General features: G+C 53.6%; 1 protein-coding gene across 1 annotated transcript in view; it reads left to right on the forward strand.

Annotated features, from left to right (window-relative positions):
• Nucleotides 1-1,099: 1,099 nt before the first annotated feature.
• OPCML (opioid binding protein/cell adhesion molecule like) overlaps nucleotides 1,100-16,416 on the forward strand; it is a 1,074,524-nt gene continuing 1,059,207 nt past the window's right edge. The window contains exon 1 of the mRNA XM_029208254.1: nucleotides 1,100-1,287. Within this exon, the coding sequence (XP_029064087.1) occupies nucleotides 1,227-1,287 (61 nt within the window). The 5' untranslated portion in view covers nucleotides 1,100-1,226. The remainder of the gene's footprint in view (nucleotides 1,288-16,416) is intronic.

A 16,416-nucleotide genomic window follows, 5' to 3' on the forward strand; every position in this document is an offset into this window, starting at 1 on the left:
CTGCCCCTGCGGTGAGCTGCGCACACACTGAGCTGGAGGGGAGTCCAAGCCACCATGGGCTCTTGGGAGGACACCCTGGGACAGAAGTAGTTGCGCCCTGTGTGCCCAGCCCCTTCTGTAATACCCCCTGCTGTTCTTTTCCCAGATCCTCAACACGGAGCGGATCCATCAGAGGGGCACCTCCTCAGCAAGCAGAGGGCGCAGCCCATGGCGGGCCGGGGGGCCTGGGGGTGGGTGCTGCAGGCCTTCCTTAGAGCAGGCGTGGAGCTGGAGGAAATCTGCCGCACGGCACACCCAGAATACCACTCTCGGGAGCTGCTCTTCCACGGGAAGGGCCGACTGGACTGTGAACAGGAGAAGCCAGGATGGAAGACGGAAAGCCACAGGTTCCTTCCGTGACCTTGTCACCTTGGAGATGTCCCATGACTTCAGCTGTTTCCTGCCTCCTTGCCGTCTAGTCTGAACGCACCCCGCCGGTGCTGCAGTCACAGCAGTTGTTCCGGCGTCTAGGGCATCTAGTCTAGGGAGAGCTTGAGGATGCTCTAATTGTGGGGAACTCAGCCAATTCTCTCTGCATCCTTGGTGGAAAAAACCCTAACGCACCCATCTTCCTGCTGGGCAAACTGAATTGCGTCCGATTTAAACGTCCGAGTGACCCTCCCATGGGCCACGGCTCCTGCCCTCCCAGCCTGGAGACCAGGAGGAGGAAAGATGGTGAGGAATTGGCACAAGGTTTGGTCACACTGCCTTTCTTGTCCTGCTCTGAGCCCTGCTCTGTGAGGTCCCCACTGCCAGGCCCAGCCCCTCCCACCGCCCACGAAGGGGCTCCGGTGCCCACGGAAGGAAGCCCTGCGCGCTGGCATCTCCCCCAGAGACCAGTGCACACGCGTGCTCCGGGCGGGGGCGAGCATGGGGCAGACCGAAGCTCCCCAGAGCCCAGCCTCCCAGCTGGAAAGTGCCCGCGTGTCGCTCAGGAGAGTGGAACCAATGCGAGCCTTGGAGGAGGTCTGCTCCGCGCCCCGCGCAGATTGGTGCTCATGGTGTTCACCAGTTGTGTGTCTGTGCAGCAAAAAACCAGAGACGCTGCCTGCCTGCTCCCTCTCTCTTCTGCTCTCTCCCTCCCTTTGCAAACATTGGATTTAAACCTGCTCAGAATTCAGCACAGAGGAAGGCGGCAGCGGCAGCAGCGGCAGCCGGCCCAGCCGCGGGGACACCGCAGCCTCAAGATGCACCACCCCGCCTGCTGGATTGTGTTCTCCGTGACAACCGCCCTGCTCTTCATCCCAGGTACCCAACAGGGGCTCTCGGCTCTCCCCGGGCGGTTCGGAGCAGAAGGGGAAGGGGAATGGGAGCCCGAGAGGAAGAGGGAGTGTGAGCTGCGTGTGTGGGGAGAGGTGGGCTCGCCGCGCGCACACACTGCTTAGCTCGTCGCTCCTGCACACACGGGTGCTTGCAGCTTGGGTTTGGGGGTTCGATCTCCTTTCAGGCAGTGGGTCTGGTGAGCTGGGTTCGAGATGTGCACCTGCTGTGAGGCACTGCAGTTGCTCTGCAAGGTGCTGGCTGGCTTTAACCAGTTGTGGTCCCAAGGGTAGAAAAGGGGCTTCAACTCCCAGGTATAAATCCTTCTCGCCGCTTCTGTTGGGACCGGCAGGATAGAGGGGACATCCTGATTCCTCTCTGCATCTGCTGGCATCTCTTTTTCTGTCTCTCCCTCTTTCTCTCTCTCCCTCTCCCCCTCCTCCCTCCCCCCGCCCACCTCACCACCCTCTCTCCTCACTCTCTCTCCAGCCCCTTCCTCTCCCCTTCCTCCTCCTTTGCTCCTGCATTTCTCATCTTAACACAGTCCTGCCACCTCCATCCTTTCTTTATCCTTCCACCAAATGGGCAGATTGTGCCTTTGAGATTCAGAATCCCGTTTCCCCTTCCTTCTCCCCGCATCTGAAACGTGAATGTCCCTGACAGAATTTGGAATGTTCGTATCGGGGGTAGGGTGGGAATCTGGGTTTACTTGGTCCTCCTCAGCGCCTTCCCTGCCTTACCGAGCCATTTAAACGTGGTCCACCTATCGCAGCAGTTACTTGTTTGCAGTGACACAGGTAAGATGCTGCAATCCTGCCAGAATGGGCTTAGTGGAAGTGTTGCAAAACCCAACACGTTGTAATAGATTTGATAATTGCATGCGTGTCTTCGCAAGCAGACAGCTGAATGCCTGCAGGCATCCTTCAAACAATGCTGAAGGGACAGGGTTATGCTTGCAAGGGTTTAGGCGGCATCCAGGGGTCTGTGGGGTTTCTACCCTAAACCCCAGCCCAGCGAGAATTTTCCTTTTTTTTTCCCCAAATTGAGACACATGCATTTGGTTAAACATGAGCTTAAACCTAAAATCCTGTGCATATATACACAGACATAAATAATAAGATTCTTAAGCCTTACATATCCTGTATGGGTAAAACACACAATTTTACATTTTTATATTCAGAATTACTTGGGTTTTGTTTTTAAGAACATAAAGCCCAAAGTATTTCTAAGCTACCAAAGTGAAATCAGAAAAATGAAAAGTTTATTGGGAAGAAGGAAGAAGAGGATGGACTGAAAAAAAAAAAAAAGGAGTAAATCCATCGTTTAACGTTTTGTAATGCTGTGTTAAAATTGCACTTTTCCTAGCAGACATGGGCGCTGCGTAAGCACGTTCCAGGCTGTCTGCTGTAGGCTGAGAAGTTAGAGTGGGTGGGGAGTGTTGCTCTTCTTCCAGATCCAAGCCTGGGAGGGGATTTCAGCAGGACCAGCTCAGAGGGGAAGGCCTGCAGGGCGCTCAGCACCTGCTCCAGCCTGGTAGGGGGAGCCAGGTGGGCGCTCTGGGTCTGAGTGAGGGTCCAAACTTTCCCATGGGTGTGAGCCCTGGCCTGGGTGACAGCTCTGGGCCCCCAGCCCCCGTCCTCCCGCTGAGCTGAGGCACAGCTGGCAAAACAGCAGCGCTCAACCCCTTGGGATGCTGGTGGTGGGTTTGGGCTCCTCTCATGGAATCAGAACATTGCACTTCCAAAGGGGGGAGGGAGCGAGCCCCAGGAGCTGGAGCTGCATTGCGGTGCACCCTGAAGAGAGCTGGAGCCCGGTGAGGCTTCCCTGTAGAGCTCCCAGGCTCATCTCCCCTGGTGGGAAGCACCCGCACCTGTAGCGGGCTCTGCTCCAGGGCATGGCCTCCCCCAGCCCCCAGCCCCTTGGCCTCACCAGGATGAGCTCGGCAGAGGGAAGGCATTTCTGCTGGAGGGCTGCTCTTTGCTGCTAATTGTGCTGGAAGCTGGCCCGAGCATCTCAGCCGGAGGAGGAAAGTTGGCTTTGGAGGTACCCGGAGGAAAGGAAAGCATCACCTCGGGAGGGTCCCTGCGGGAAACGGGACCAGGCTGTGTCCTAAAGTTCTGACAAGCGAATGGCTTACTTGTGACTTCTTCCTCGCCTCTTTTACTTCCTTTATTATGTGTTTATAGACTTTTCCCCTTTGTTTCTAGTGATGCTTTTCCTCCCATCAGGGTTAATGCCAGCTCGTTAGCCATTTACTTTTCCTGCTTCTAAAGACAGAGGCTAATGCAATCACGTAACCTTGACCTGGTTGGGCCTCCATGCCATTTCACTCTGCAGCCTATTTCTCAGTGAAACACGTTTCCATCCCAGAATAATTTTAAGGCTAATGTTGTTGTCGCCTGGTGCCTTCCAGGGGGAGACCGATGGCCATGAATTGCTTTTCTAGGCAGAATCTCTGGGACAGCAAAGACAGTAACAAGTGGAAACCATAATGAGCCCACACCCGAGACGGGGAGAGGTCTCTGTTGACAATTTAATTGTCACTCCAGGCTTGAGATGTTCCTGAGACCCTGAGTGCCGAGAGTGGGGGGGCTTTTGTGGTCCCGGGCAGGAGGAGAGATGGGCCTGTGCAGGGAGCCTTTCTGACCGTGGGTCTGGGGACTTTGTGAGGGAGGAGTGGGATGGGAAGCAAGCCTGCAGAAGCAGGAGGTGAAGAGTGCTGGGGTTGTAGATTAAAATGCAGAACCCCTACCCCACCTCAGACATGTGTTGCTAACAAACACCCCCGGTCCCTCTCAGCCCACTTCGTGTGTACTTGAGAACCTGTCCACGGCCTGCAGCATTTGAGTCCAAACCCATCTGTGCCTGCCTTTTTCCCTCTAGCCTGAGACATGGCAGGGCAGCATGGAGGTGGGCACGGGGGCTGCTGTCTTTATGGCCAAGGCTCAGTTTCTGAAGCAGAGCGTAGAGTCACGCCGGCTGGGGGCCCAGCTCGCTGATGGGAGGATTGGCTCTCTGATCTGGAGGGCTTCTGTTCCCACGTTGCAGTCATTACCTCCTGTTTGTCCCCTTCTCCTCAGGTTGGTTTGGTCAGCTCAGAGTGTCCTCTGGGCCTCAGTCTATCAATCTGTAGAAGGGGTTCCAGCAGCATATGCTGCTTATCTCCGCCTGTGTGGAGTAGCCAAAAAGCATAGGTTAGATGACAGCAAGGTGAGTGTAAAAAACCCAACCTGGTCTCCTAGTCATAGGGCAGAAACGGGGGGGTGTCGCACAGGATGGGGGCGGGCATTCCTTCTGGTGGAGCAGGCTGAAGGCGAGGCTGACCATACCCACTTCTATGTGTCATTGTCACAGTGCTGGGAACTAACGGTCCAATCTCCCCCTTCATTTATCCAACAAGACTTTACACAGGTTCTGCTTAGACATCGTACAGTGAGTAAGTACTCTCCTGCCTCAAGAACAGAGGCCCATAAAACAGGGAGTTACTCAGTGTGTTCCTGCCCTTGGACCCTGATGCCATAGGCCCATGGACTTTGAGCTCCCTGGGCCTTGGTTTCTCTGCGTGGAAAACTAGGGCAGCAGACACACACGGCCCCTTTGGTCCCGATGTTGCTCTGCGGTATTTTCGGGTGCTCTGCACGTGGGCTTGTGCATCGGCTTCGGACAGTCAGTGCTCCAGGGGCGCTGTCACCTGCGGCCTCGGCTGTGGCTGTCCTGTCCCAGGCTTACTGGATGGGGGCCCCTAGGCTGCTGCCTGGGCTGGGGGAGAGGAGACATGGATGGCCCAGCCTGGCTGTTCCTGTTGCTGATCTCAGGCATCAGCCCACAGAGGGCCAGTGGCTGCCAACAAGCCCGGCTGTCTGCAGGGGTGGCTGTTCGCACCTCCAGATGCTGAGTGGCACCTTCCAGACACGGGGGCCGGGCAGGCTATCAGAGGAAGGAGACAGGCTGGCATCGCCTTGGGATGGCACCTCTCTCCTCTGGCAATTCTTCTGACCCCGCTAAAGGTGCCGAGCTCCGGGCCCTGCGACATCTGCCCCTTGAGCCGTTTCATGCTCTTGATGGAAAACTAAGACTTTGCTTCTCAACCCAGGAGGCCTTGGCTGCCTCTGCCTTCCCTTAAGTGGGGAGGCACTAACACGGGGGGCAAGGATATAGTTCCATCTGCTAGATTTCTACACCACTCAAGTCTACACCCTGAGATGGAGGTGCTTTTGGGGCCCGGGGCGGGACTGAAGGTAATTCTGAGAATGGGCAGGAATAAACCCTGTAACCAGAGATGAACTTGAAGACAAATGTCCTTGCTATTCCCTTCCTGTAGGTGTGAGAATACACATCGCCCCCTCACTGTCCTCCACTCATGTCCACACACACACACACACACACACACACACACACACACACACAGAGACATACACACGGATGCCTCTAAGTCAGAGCTTAGCCACCCTCACAGTCACATCCACAGCCCCTTCTTCCTCTGGACTTACGTCTCTGCCCTTGCAGAGCTCCCTGCTGTAGCCACAAGCCTGGGTGCTCTCCCTGTGGGCGCTGTGGCAGCAGGCCTACATGCTGCCTGTACCGCAGTCAGCCATGGCCGTGCGCGTGGAGCCCTGCCCCAGCGATGCAGGGACCCCGTTCATCCTCCTGCCACATTTTGGCCCCGGAGCCTGGGCGAGGCTGGCCTTGCATTCCTTTCTCAGCACCTCTGTCTGTCTGCCTAGACCCCATGGTGCTGAGAGGCTGGGGACTCGCCTGCAGTCACTAGACTAACTAAATTAAATGTTTGCCAAAGGCTTTGAGACACCCCTGGGCAATGCGCTGGGTAAGTGCAAGGCATTATCATTATGATGCAGGCACTTTCCTTTAATGAGCAGAGATGCTGTGCAGAGACACCCCCGAAAGGCCCAGATGGATCAATGCACTGGCACACAGGCCACTGATTGGAGTGGCTGCTCGCATGTTCCCAGGAAGTGATAAGTGACAGGCAGATGGCATGCTGACACCCAACTCCGGAGAACCAGCATATTCCACATCTCAAGGTACAGACTCTCTGAAACAGCCTGAGTGGTCATTCGTGAACATTTATTCGTAGGGAATTTACAAATGCTGTTTCACCACTCTTGGGAGTTTGCTTAGTGGTTATACGAAGCATAATGAAAGTATCACGCTTCGTGGTCTACCTGGGAGATTTATCTTTGGTCTCACTTGCTTCTCAAAGAGATCATGAGCTAGGCAGAGCTGAGCTTGTCTTTCCTTTGCTTAAAACCCTATGCAGACTTCGGGTTGCCTCTGGAATAGAGTCCAAAGCTCTCAACCCAGTCCCCGGGCCACAGCCTGGCCCGTGCTCCATATCGCTCGGGAATCAGTCCCTCAAACACACCGTGCTCTCTCCTTCCTCAAGGGCTTCCCCTGTGAGGCCACCTGAGCTTGGAAAACTCTTATCCTCCTTTCATGATGTTTCTGGATAAATATCCTTTCCATCCTTCAGGGCTCAGCTTAAGTTCCTCTTTCCCAGGAGAGCATTCTCGATGCTCGTTTCCTTCGTTACTGCCAAGTCCAGGATGCCAGGTTCCTCCCGCCTAACACTGTGGGCCCATATATTTTACAGTGATTCTCTGTGTTATGCCTCGCTTTCCCCCCTGGACTGCGGTCCGTCAAGGTAGGGAACACATCCGTTTTGTCCTCCCACATGACCTTGGTACCCAGCACAGTGACGGACATAGAACACGTGCTTACAGAGCATTTGTGGAGTGAACGAGTGAGCAGATGAATGGATGGGCACATGCACGGGTGGCCAGCCAAGCTCACACGAGTACTAAGGGTCAGCTTCTCTGTTCTGTCATCCTGTTCCATCCATTGAATCCTCAGGCATCTGGGCCCCTGGGCTGGCCTGCCCATCGGCTTCCCCATGTGCAGAGTGAGGGCAGACAGGCTTTGCTAATGGGAGGTGGAAATGTATGAAGGATGCTGTAGAGATTGCTCATTCCAGTGTTCGTGCCTGTCAATAAACACCAGCCCCGAGCTTCCAACCAGATATGCACGCGGCGGCTCAGAGCTGGAGATGGTGCTTTTGGATTTCCTGTCGCGTGTCGCCACAGACACGCCTGAGAGTGAGAGACTCTCCGTAAACACAGACGTGGGCCCTGATGTGGGCCAGCGGCTGCATAAGAAACAAAATCACTCGCAGGTTTACGCAACTCCGGGTACTGATGAAGTGGCCCGGTTATTAGAAATTTAGAGTCATGCCTGCCGTGCCAACAAGTACACGCTATAGCAATACGAGGAGGGACTGTGACCACAAGAGGACACTGATAGCATAGGGTGAGTCGTGCTTGAGCAAGTGACACTTACACGGGTTCATGTTCACGTGGACGAGGTCAGAAGGGCTCAGTAAATCCGAGGAAATGGAAACAGGGCTTCTCGTGTCTTATACCGAGTCACTTCTTATAGCTGAGCCAATTTCAGACGTGCTTGTTCGTGGCTGTGGGCTTCTGAGCAGCAGGGGTCTTGCCTTGCTCCTCTCTGACGATGATGCCACAAGTAGCAGGCAGGTTCACTTGTCTGACATGTTTATTGAGTGATTACTATGTGACAGGCACTGTTCTGGGCACTGGGAATGCAGTGCCTGAACAAAAGTCTCTGGTCCCTGCTTGCAGGAGGTTCATAGCCTCGGGACCTCCCTGGCGGTCCAGTGGTTAAGACTTCACCTTCCAATGCAGGGGGTGCGGGTTTGACCCCTGGTCTGGGAACTAAGATCCTGCATACCTCGTGGCCAAAAAAAACCCAAAGCATAAAACAGAAGCAATATTGTAACAAATTCAGTAAAGACTTTAAAAAAATGGTCCACCTCAAAAAAAAAGAGAATCATTCTAAAAAGAGAAAAGAGGTTCACAGCCTCGCGGGAGAGACTGAGTGCCTCAAACATGTGTCCCTGTGGAGGGAAGTCAGAGCTGATACAAATCTATGGGAGGAGAGGTCTGTGCTGCCCATAGGAAGGGCTTGACTTGCCAGGGAGGTAAGATCGCTTGCCCGAGAAAGTGACCATTGAGCTGAGGTCTGAAGGATGAAGAGCAGAATTTATCCAAACCCCGGGAAGAGGCAGAGTGAAGAGGACGTGCAGAGGCCCCGGAGCAGAAAGGAACAGGGGACGTTCTCCTGCTTGGCTGGAGCGTAGAGGAAAGGCGTGTGCTACGCGATGAGGCCAGCAGCCCTGGACGCTCACGTTCGTCATTTTGGTGTTTATTCTAGAAGTGACGGAACCCCACTGATGTGATGCACCTAAGTGGGGGTGAGGATCTCGCCTTACGTAATTGAATCTTGTTCTTGTGCATTTTGAAGAATGAATTAGTGGTGAGCAAACTCGGAAGGGGTGAGGCCCCCAGAGTAGCTCAGGTGGGAAACTGCTGGTGGTGTTGGATTGGAGAGACACAGGTGATGTGGAGCCACTACAGGAAAGTCAGAGGTGCCCCAGATGTGTCTGAAGAATCTGAATCTAAAGGAAACCCACCGTGAGCACCAGCAGTGCCTTTGGGAACATAGAGAAGAGGATGTGTCCTCCATGTCCTGCTTACAAACCATCCGTTCAGCTCAGGTGTAATTTTGCCCAGAACCAGAAATAAGTTCTTTTGGAAATTCCATCATTCCTTGAAGTCTCATAATCTCAGTCCCTTCACTGGTGTCCTCTCAGGGTCCAATGTAGGAGCTTAAAATTGCATCATTCATTTCCCAATCTGTCAAAGAGATTGCAGAGAGCTCTAGCTGTGTTATCTGCTGGATCTTGCCCAGGGTTATTTGCTCCTAAAAGAAACCAGGCATTTTAGAGAAGCTTTGATTGGACTCTAGATTGATGTAAGGGCACCAAGATGCAACGTTTTCACAAATATTATTGTGATGTCACAGGAGCATGCATGACCTCCCTGTAACCACCACCACCTGGGTGAGTCATATTAATTTATGTAGAAAAGTAGAGCCCTCAGGACTGAAAGGGATGCTGGAGATCATCTATCCCTTCCTTTCATTCTACAGATGAGAAGACTGAGGCATAGGGAGTCCAGCATCTTAGCTAATGTCACATAGTCAGCAGGGACCCGACCAACATGTCGACAACGGAGCTTCAATAACCTGTGTTCATAGCCCAGCTGGTGTCATTTCAGCGTACGCGGGGCTGAGCTGAGCTTTGCCTCCCTGTCGGATCCCCTGTTGGAAAACAGACTTGTAACCTCAGCTGCTCTGTTTCCCTGAAGCTCTCTCATCTTGGTGCACAAGGAGCGTGTGGAACAGGGTGACTCCCCGGTATCCAGTACCCAAGGATTAAGGTGACACGTCAGAAACAAGAGAGAAGCCTGTCCTCCTCAGAGGCATTCTCATACTTTGAATGAGCTTTGTAAATGAACTGGGAGACTTCTAGAAATCAATTGATCCTTGATATGCAGAAGGAGATGCCCAGGGTGGTACAATATCAAATTCCAGGTACGTGTCAACCTGTCCTGTTTGGTCTACACACTGCAAAAGGCACCTGCTTTTATCATCACCAGACTATCAAACCCAAGAGAAAATACACACCGAAAATACCATAAATGTGACATTAACAATTCATGGTGAAACGGTAACTGACGGTGCACACAGCACCTCCCCGTACATCGTCACTGCTCCGTGAGATAGTGGGTGAACGCCCGTCCTCCCCCTGACCTGCTCTGCCCTCACGGTGGACCATGCAGGCCTGGGCGCGATTGAGAGATCAGCTCAGAAGAGCCATGGACAGTGCAGAACAGGAAGCAGGGCTTCAGATTCAGAGCAGACAGGCATGCACTGGTGACTGTGCTTGGGCCAGGCTCCTACGGGCATTTCCCTGCTAGGAAGACAGGCCTGAGGAAGCCTTTGCTTCTCTGAATGAGCCAACCTGCTTCTTCCAAAGAGCCCAGTGCCAAGGGAGCCCCAGCTCCTTGAAGGGAGAAGAATGCTGGAAGATAGAGTGTGGAGATGGAAATAGCCCGTCAGCCTCCAAGGGAAGCTGGAGTTGCCTTGGGAGTCCCCCTGGCTTCATCCCACGGAGACGACAGTGCCCAGTCTTACTTGGCACTGGGGTGGATGCCTCTTTGGGTGAAGCCCAGATGGGAAGGGATGGGGAAAACCACTCTGAGGATTCTGCATCTTTTCCTGATGGGCCCTCCCCTCCTTTTGTTTAGGGTGAGATTTTTGGGAGTAAAAGGGCACTGCCTTACAACTGCCCCCAACAGTGTCCATGAAGATTGGACCACTTCTTTATTATGACCTGGACAACTGTTTTCTTTCTTCTTTCATTTATTTATTTTTACTGTTAGGTATAAAATGAGGTACAAGGATATATTGTACAACACGGGGAATAGAGCCAATATTTTATAATAACTATAAATGGAGTATAACCTTTACAAATTGTGAATCAGTATATGGTACACCTGTAATTGTATAATATTATACATCAACTATACTTAAATAAAATATTGTGTATTTTTATGGTGGATGCTGAGCCCTTCTGCCATCCCCTGTGGGAGAGTGTGGAAGCGGGACCCGGCCTCTGGCTTTGCCTCTGCACTTGTGAACTGGGTGGCCTTGGGCAAACGGTTGGACCTCTCCTAGACTCTTAATCCTGTCTACCAAATAGGAGGAAATAACTCGTTTACCTGCTTCCTGGGGCGGCTGGGAACGTCGTAAGGGATGCAGGCAGGCGTGCGGGGCTCGGCGGCTCCAGGCGGCAGGCCTGGGTCTCAGCGCATCCCTTGGGTTGGCGTGTGTCTGGGCCTTTCCTGCTTCTCCTCCTGCGTCGGCCCCCTCACTGCTGACCCTGTCCTGCTCTGGCTGCCACAGGCCGTGGAGCACATGCCCGAGTGCCCGTGATGGTGGTTCAGGAGGAGGAGGCCCCTTTCCGGCCACTCCTGTGTTCACGCCCCTAGGCTTGGAGCCCTGTTTGCTTTGCTTCTCCTTTTTCTGTGGAAAGTACTGGAAGTGGTTTGTGTTTCCCCAGCTGAGCTGCTCTGGCCCCGCTGGGTCTCTGTTTTTTGGGTTGAGATGAGAGAAACCCAGACGGGGCTGAGAAGAGTGAAGTTCGGGTGGAAAGTGCTCTGCAGCCCTGAGAACCGGGCTGCCCCGTGTGCCTGTCTGCTGAGCTCGCTGCCACTCCTGAAAGTAGACTTTCAGGGAGCAGTGCGGGGCTGAGGGGCACCTTAGTGGGAGGGGGCCTGCTTTCTCCCCTGACACATGCTGCAGGGGACCGACCAGTTCCTCCCGCCGCGGGCTCAGCCGCGAGGCCCTAGTGACCCAAGTCCCTCTGTTCAGGCCCAGGGGACCACAGACCCTGCGCCTCTACCGGGCCGAGTCCAGCATGAGAGCCAGGGACGCAGCTGTGTGCTTGGCTGGTGAAAGGAGGTGAGGTCCAAGGTCACAGTCCTGTCTCGTGTCCTCCCTAACCCCACCTGCTCAGCTTCTCAGACGCCTCAGAAAGACCCAGCCTGAGTGGAGATGCCGAGCGGGCCCAGGGATCCAAGAAGGGCCCCGCACACCAAGCACACCGCCCACAGTGAGAGGTGAGAGTCTTTCTGTCCATGTCACCAGCTGCCTTCTGAGTAGCTCAGCCTGCGGGCCCCCCTGGAGGCCAGGTCCCCGCGGGAGAGTGGAGCCTGCTTGTACCCTCACCATGTCCTGAGTCTTCCTCTAGTCTGGGATCAGGGCGGGCGAGGGGTACTCTAGCTTGAACTAGAACACTGGCTTTTCATCATATTTTAGTTTCCAAAGTCAGATTTTATGCTGCAGTTGAAGAGCAGAAGTGGTAGAAGAGCATTCAGAAGGGTGGGGGGGGGAACCACAGTACACTGTAGATTATTTTTCCCCCGTAAAAGCATCCTATATTCTCCATCCCGCTTTATTTTCAATTCTTCATGACAGTTTTTTTGTTCCGCTGCTTTGTGATGTGACATCTGGGAAGGCAGTGACTGTGGTAGGTTTTCAGTAAAGAGAAAGTTCTTCCGTTAGTTTGACTTGTCTTCTGTTAGGGTTCCTGGGTATCGGCTAAGGGCCTGGTTACCATCAGCAGATCTCTCTCTCCTGTGTTTGGACGTGACCTTGCCCCAGGAACTGGGTACATAAGAAGTATCTTCATATTCTCTTGATATTTCCGAAGGCCCCTCTTCTGCATCGCGCTGAACGTGGTGGAGGAGACAGGGTCAGCGTGAAGGCCGAGAGAGCAAAGGTTAGGGCTGGAGGGAAAGTCAGGGACAAAGCGGTGCTGGGGTTGGCTGGAGGCCAAAGACAGGGAAGGGTGAAGGCCAAGCACCAGGCCACTGGGCGCCGGGGGCATAGGGAGGAGACTGGGCAGAGGATGGGCCACCACCCAGCACGTGGGCAGGGGAGCCGGGGTCTCAGCCCCAGGGACGCCCCCTCCTCAGAGCAGAGCCCCTGCCCAGTGCTGAGGTGGTGTGCAGACGCTTTCTGTGCCTATCACCCTCTGGGGCAGAATCCTCTGTGGGCAGAGCCCTGCCCAAGGCCCCAGAGGGCGAGCCCAGCAACTGAGAAACACCAGGGGCCCCAGGTGTGAGCACAGGGCGTCCTGGTAGGTACAGCGACTGCCTGTCCCTGCTCCTGCCCCTCCCCCTGGGGGCCTTTAGCCCAGAGCCCCACAGGCTTGGTTGCAGTTGAGTGGGTGCAGTCTGTGCCCCACTCCCGGACCCCAGCTGTCTCTGATCAAGCAGAGTAGTTCCACTCTCACCTGTTTCGTACCATCACTTTCTACTATTTACAAAAATTAAGACCTACTCTATGACCAGTGGTCTCCAGACTTCTTTGTTTTAGAGCCTATACACACAATGTATTTTTTTAAGCAGAAATAATCTATGTTGCTACACGTATGTGGTGACCAAAAGGCTAAGATAAAAATAAATAAATAACAATAGGAATGCTGGTACTCCTTCTCTTCATTCCGTGTAGCACTCAAAGCATCCCTGGAGACCAGCACCACTCAGGGGCTAGGGCACCGGCTCATGGGACTGGAGTCAAGACAGAAATGTCTCATCATGGTTGGCAGAAGGCTTCTAATGGCTCTGCTCTGGCTGCTTCTCTCTGGGACTTAGCATGGGATGTGTCCTTGGCCACAAATCACTCTGGGTGCTGGTACAACACAGTTGCTATGGCAGACCCCATCTTGGAGCAGCTGTCATGTCCTTCAACAATTCTGTCTTTGTGGTAAAAATGAGTAACATGTCAGTGGATACAGACCAGTATTACAGATGTTCTCTTGTTTATCAAAAAAGACCATTGAAGGGAAGTGAATGCAAAACAGTCTTTGGGAGGGAAAAAGCTAAACAGGGGGACCTTCCGTTCCAACTGCACGTGGTTCCTCACCCGAGTTCTTGCCCTCCTCTCCCTCTGTCCCAGCTCTTCTCCACGGACCACCTGCTGCAGAGACATCCCCCTGGGGGAAAGTGCAGCCAAGGGAGGGTTGGAATTTTTCGCATAGGTGTTAGGAGACCACAGAAAGGGAGATGCACAGGAAGGAGTAAAGTAGGAAACTTGGCGGCAATGGATGCATTTTCCTGTGCGTTGTCCCAGCATTGGTGGCAGCCCCCAGGATGGGGCTCTCGGGTCTTCAGCCCCTGCCTCTGCTCTCTGAAGCCCACAGGTGTGTTGGCTTTGCAGCCACGCTTCTCACGGCTGCTCTTGGCCAACGACCGAGCCAAGCAGAGGTGCTGGGTCGTGGCCGTTCTTGAGAGACATGGCTTCCTTGATGGTCGACTTTGGCCTGAGGCTCCCCAGGGGCCTGGCCACACTCCCCTTAGGAGGACACTGCGTCCCCACGTCCACTCAGCCTTCCTGCGGCCTCGCTCTCACACTCCCCGGGTCAGAGGGCCTGGGTCTCCAGCTCTGTCCCCATCTTCTCTCCCAGGTGCTCCCCTGGCCCATGTCTTGACACTTCCTCCTACCTGACGTCTGGTTCTGGGGGATCCAGGCTGACATCGTGCTGGGCCCAGAGCAGGCCTGCAAGCCGAGGCTCTGCTCCCCAGTCCAGCCCTTCCCAGTTCGATGTCGCACAACCCAACCCGCTCTGCAAAGCTGAGCCAGGACTCACGGGCAGGCCTGGGAGAGCTGTGCAATTGTCAGTTCCAGGAAGAACTTGCTATTTTGGACTCTCCTAGCCCTGGCCCTTGGAAACCCTCCTCTGACCCAGAGTAAATGAGACATTTTTATAACAAGTCCCCCAGATTCTCGCCTGGGTTTCTGGCTTCTCTGGACTGATGATAAAGGTGCTTCCTTTCTCCCTTGACAGGACCTGAGTCCATTTGGAGATGCAACACACACCTTGCGTTCTTTGTTGTCTTCCTGGTTTGTTACCTGGAGCACATTCACTGTGTAGCTCATAAAGCGGGTTCTACCCTCCCGTGATGCTTCCATTGTTAATTGTTACGGTCACACGTTAGCTTCTGGAACGTGATTTCCCTAGTGCCCCTATGGCACCGGCACTCTTGACACTTGGCAGGACACTTCTCGGTTGTGGGGTCTGCCCAGTGCATTGCAGGCTGTTTAGCAGCATCCCTGGCCTCTGTGCATCAGGTGCCAGCAGCACCTCGCCGGTTGCGAGAACCAAAATTGTCTCCAGGCATAGACCGACGTCCCGTGGGGCAGAAAACTGCTCCTGGCTGAGAATCACTGTTCTTTGGTTGTAAATGGTCAGTACAGTATCCTAGCAACCCCCTAACTTATGTCAGTTGTCTTTCTCACAGCTAATGAAGGACAGCCATCTCTTTTTATCCCATAGGCCCGCACCTCTGAGCGGTTCTGGTTTCGAGCCTGTGAGAAGCTTCTAGTTCTCAGTTTATTTGTCCCACTGAAAATCGATTTATCCCAAGCCTGTAAATCAGGTCATCAACTCCCTCATCTGGGCCAGGTGCTCTCTGATGAATGCTTTGTAGGAATGGCTGACAAGAGGAACACATTTGATAAGAATACCACTAGGCATGATGGCGGGGCTGTTCTCTGGAAGACTACGTCTGGAATAAAACAGATGTGAAAAGTCTTAAGGCATAACTGCGTTATTAGTTTCGCTGGACTGACTCTCTCAATGAGCATGCCATCTTTATTAGCCAAACTATTCCAGCACCTTTTCTCCAGGGCAGACTTAGATTTTACTCCATTAGCTTGTGGGTAGTCAGGAGTGTGCGTGACAGCCCAGATAAGATTCCTGTATACAAACACGTAAAGCTAATCTAAAATGCAATATCTAAGGTAGTGGGGGTAAATAGTAGCGTAGACCTGCTCACAGTGATGGCAGTAGTTTTGAGATCAATTCAAAATACTGAGCCAGCTTGAAATGAATTTCCTACAATCAAGAAGTGAGAATGGCGCTAAATATTTAAAAGGACCCTTGACTAAAGTGTTTGGGCTGCTTCTTGATGAAAAGGGGGCTCTCTGGCCAGATACTCAAGAGTGTCCTGGGCCTACCCTCAGTCACTTGGTGACAGGGACCGCCAGGAGCTCCAGGTGTGGAGGGCGGGAGCAGACACAGGTGAGCTGGAACGGAGGAGGCGAAAACCACGCAGGCATGTTGCAGGAATTCCTTCCTCTTCAGTCCGTTTGGAAGTGACCTGCAGGCCAAAGCAGCAGGCCCGTATTAGAGAGGTCAGTGTCTCAGGGCTCCAAACCTAAGGAGCAGTCAGACGCCTGCTTTGTAAATCACTACGGCATAAGGCAGACCAGACTTTGTCCAGCCACCTCCCTGCGCTGACTGCTTGTTGCCACGTGAGCCTCTTTGACATCCTGTAGACACCGACAGTACTGGAGCTCTAAGCCCACGGATGCCCAGGGATGTGATCCGTTACCGTGGCCCGGGATGCCTTTCTCATGGCCTTGACCAGTCCTGAGGCTCCTCTGCACCTCGTAGAAGTGTCCCCGGGCTCCTTGGCCATTGCAGAATCCTTTGTAGCCCTGGAGGGCCTTTGGTGTGTAAGGACTGACCCTATGGGGTTCTGAATCGTATTTCTTTTCTATACTCAGCTGGTCCTGTGGCCTGATTTCTCTGCTGCTGGGTTGTTGACAACACTAATTTTAGAAGCTACACTGTTAATTTCTGCGATCTGGCTCACTGATGAGGAT

Source organism: Monodon monoceros, unplaced genomic scaffold (genome assembly GCF_005190385.1).
Source record: "Monodon monoceros isolate NGI ecotype Baffin Bay Population unplaced genomic scaffold, NGI_Narwhal_1 Super_Scaffold_7, whole genome shotgun sequence".
Taxonomy (NCBI): domain Eukaryota; kingdom Metazoa; phylum Chordata; class Mammalia; order Artiodactyla; family Monodontidae; genus Monodon; species Monodon monoceros.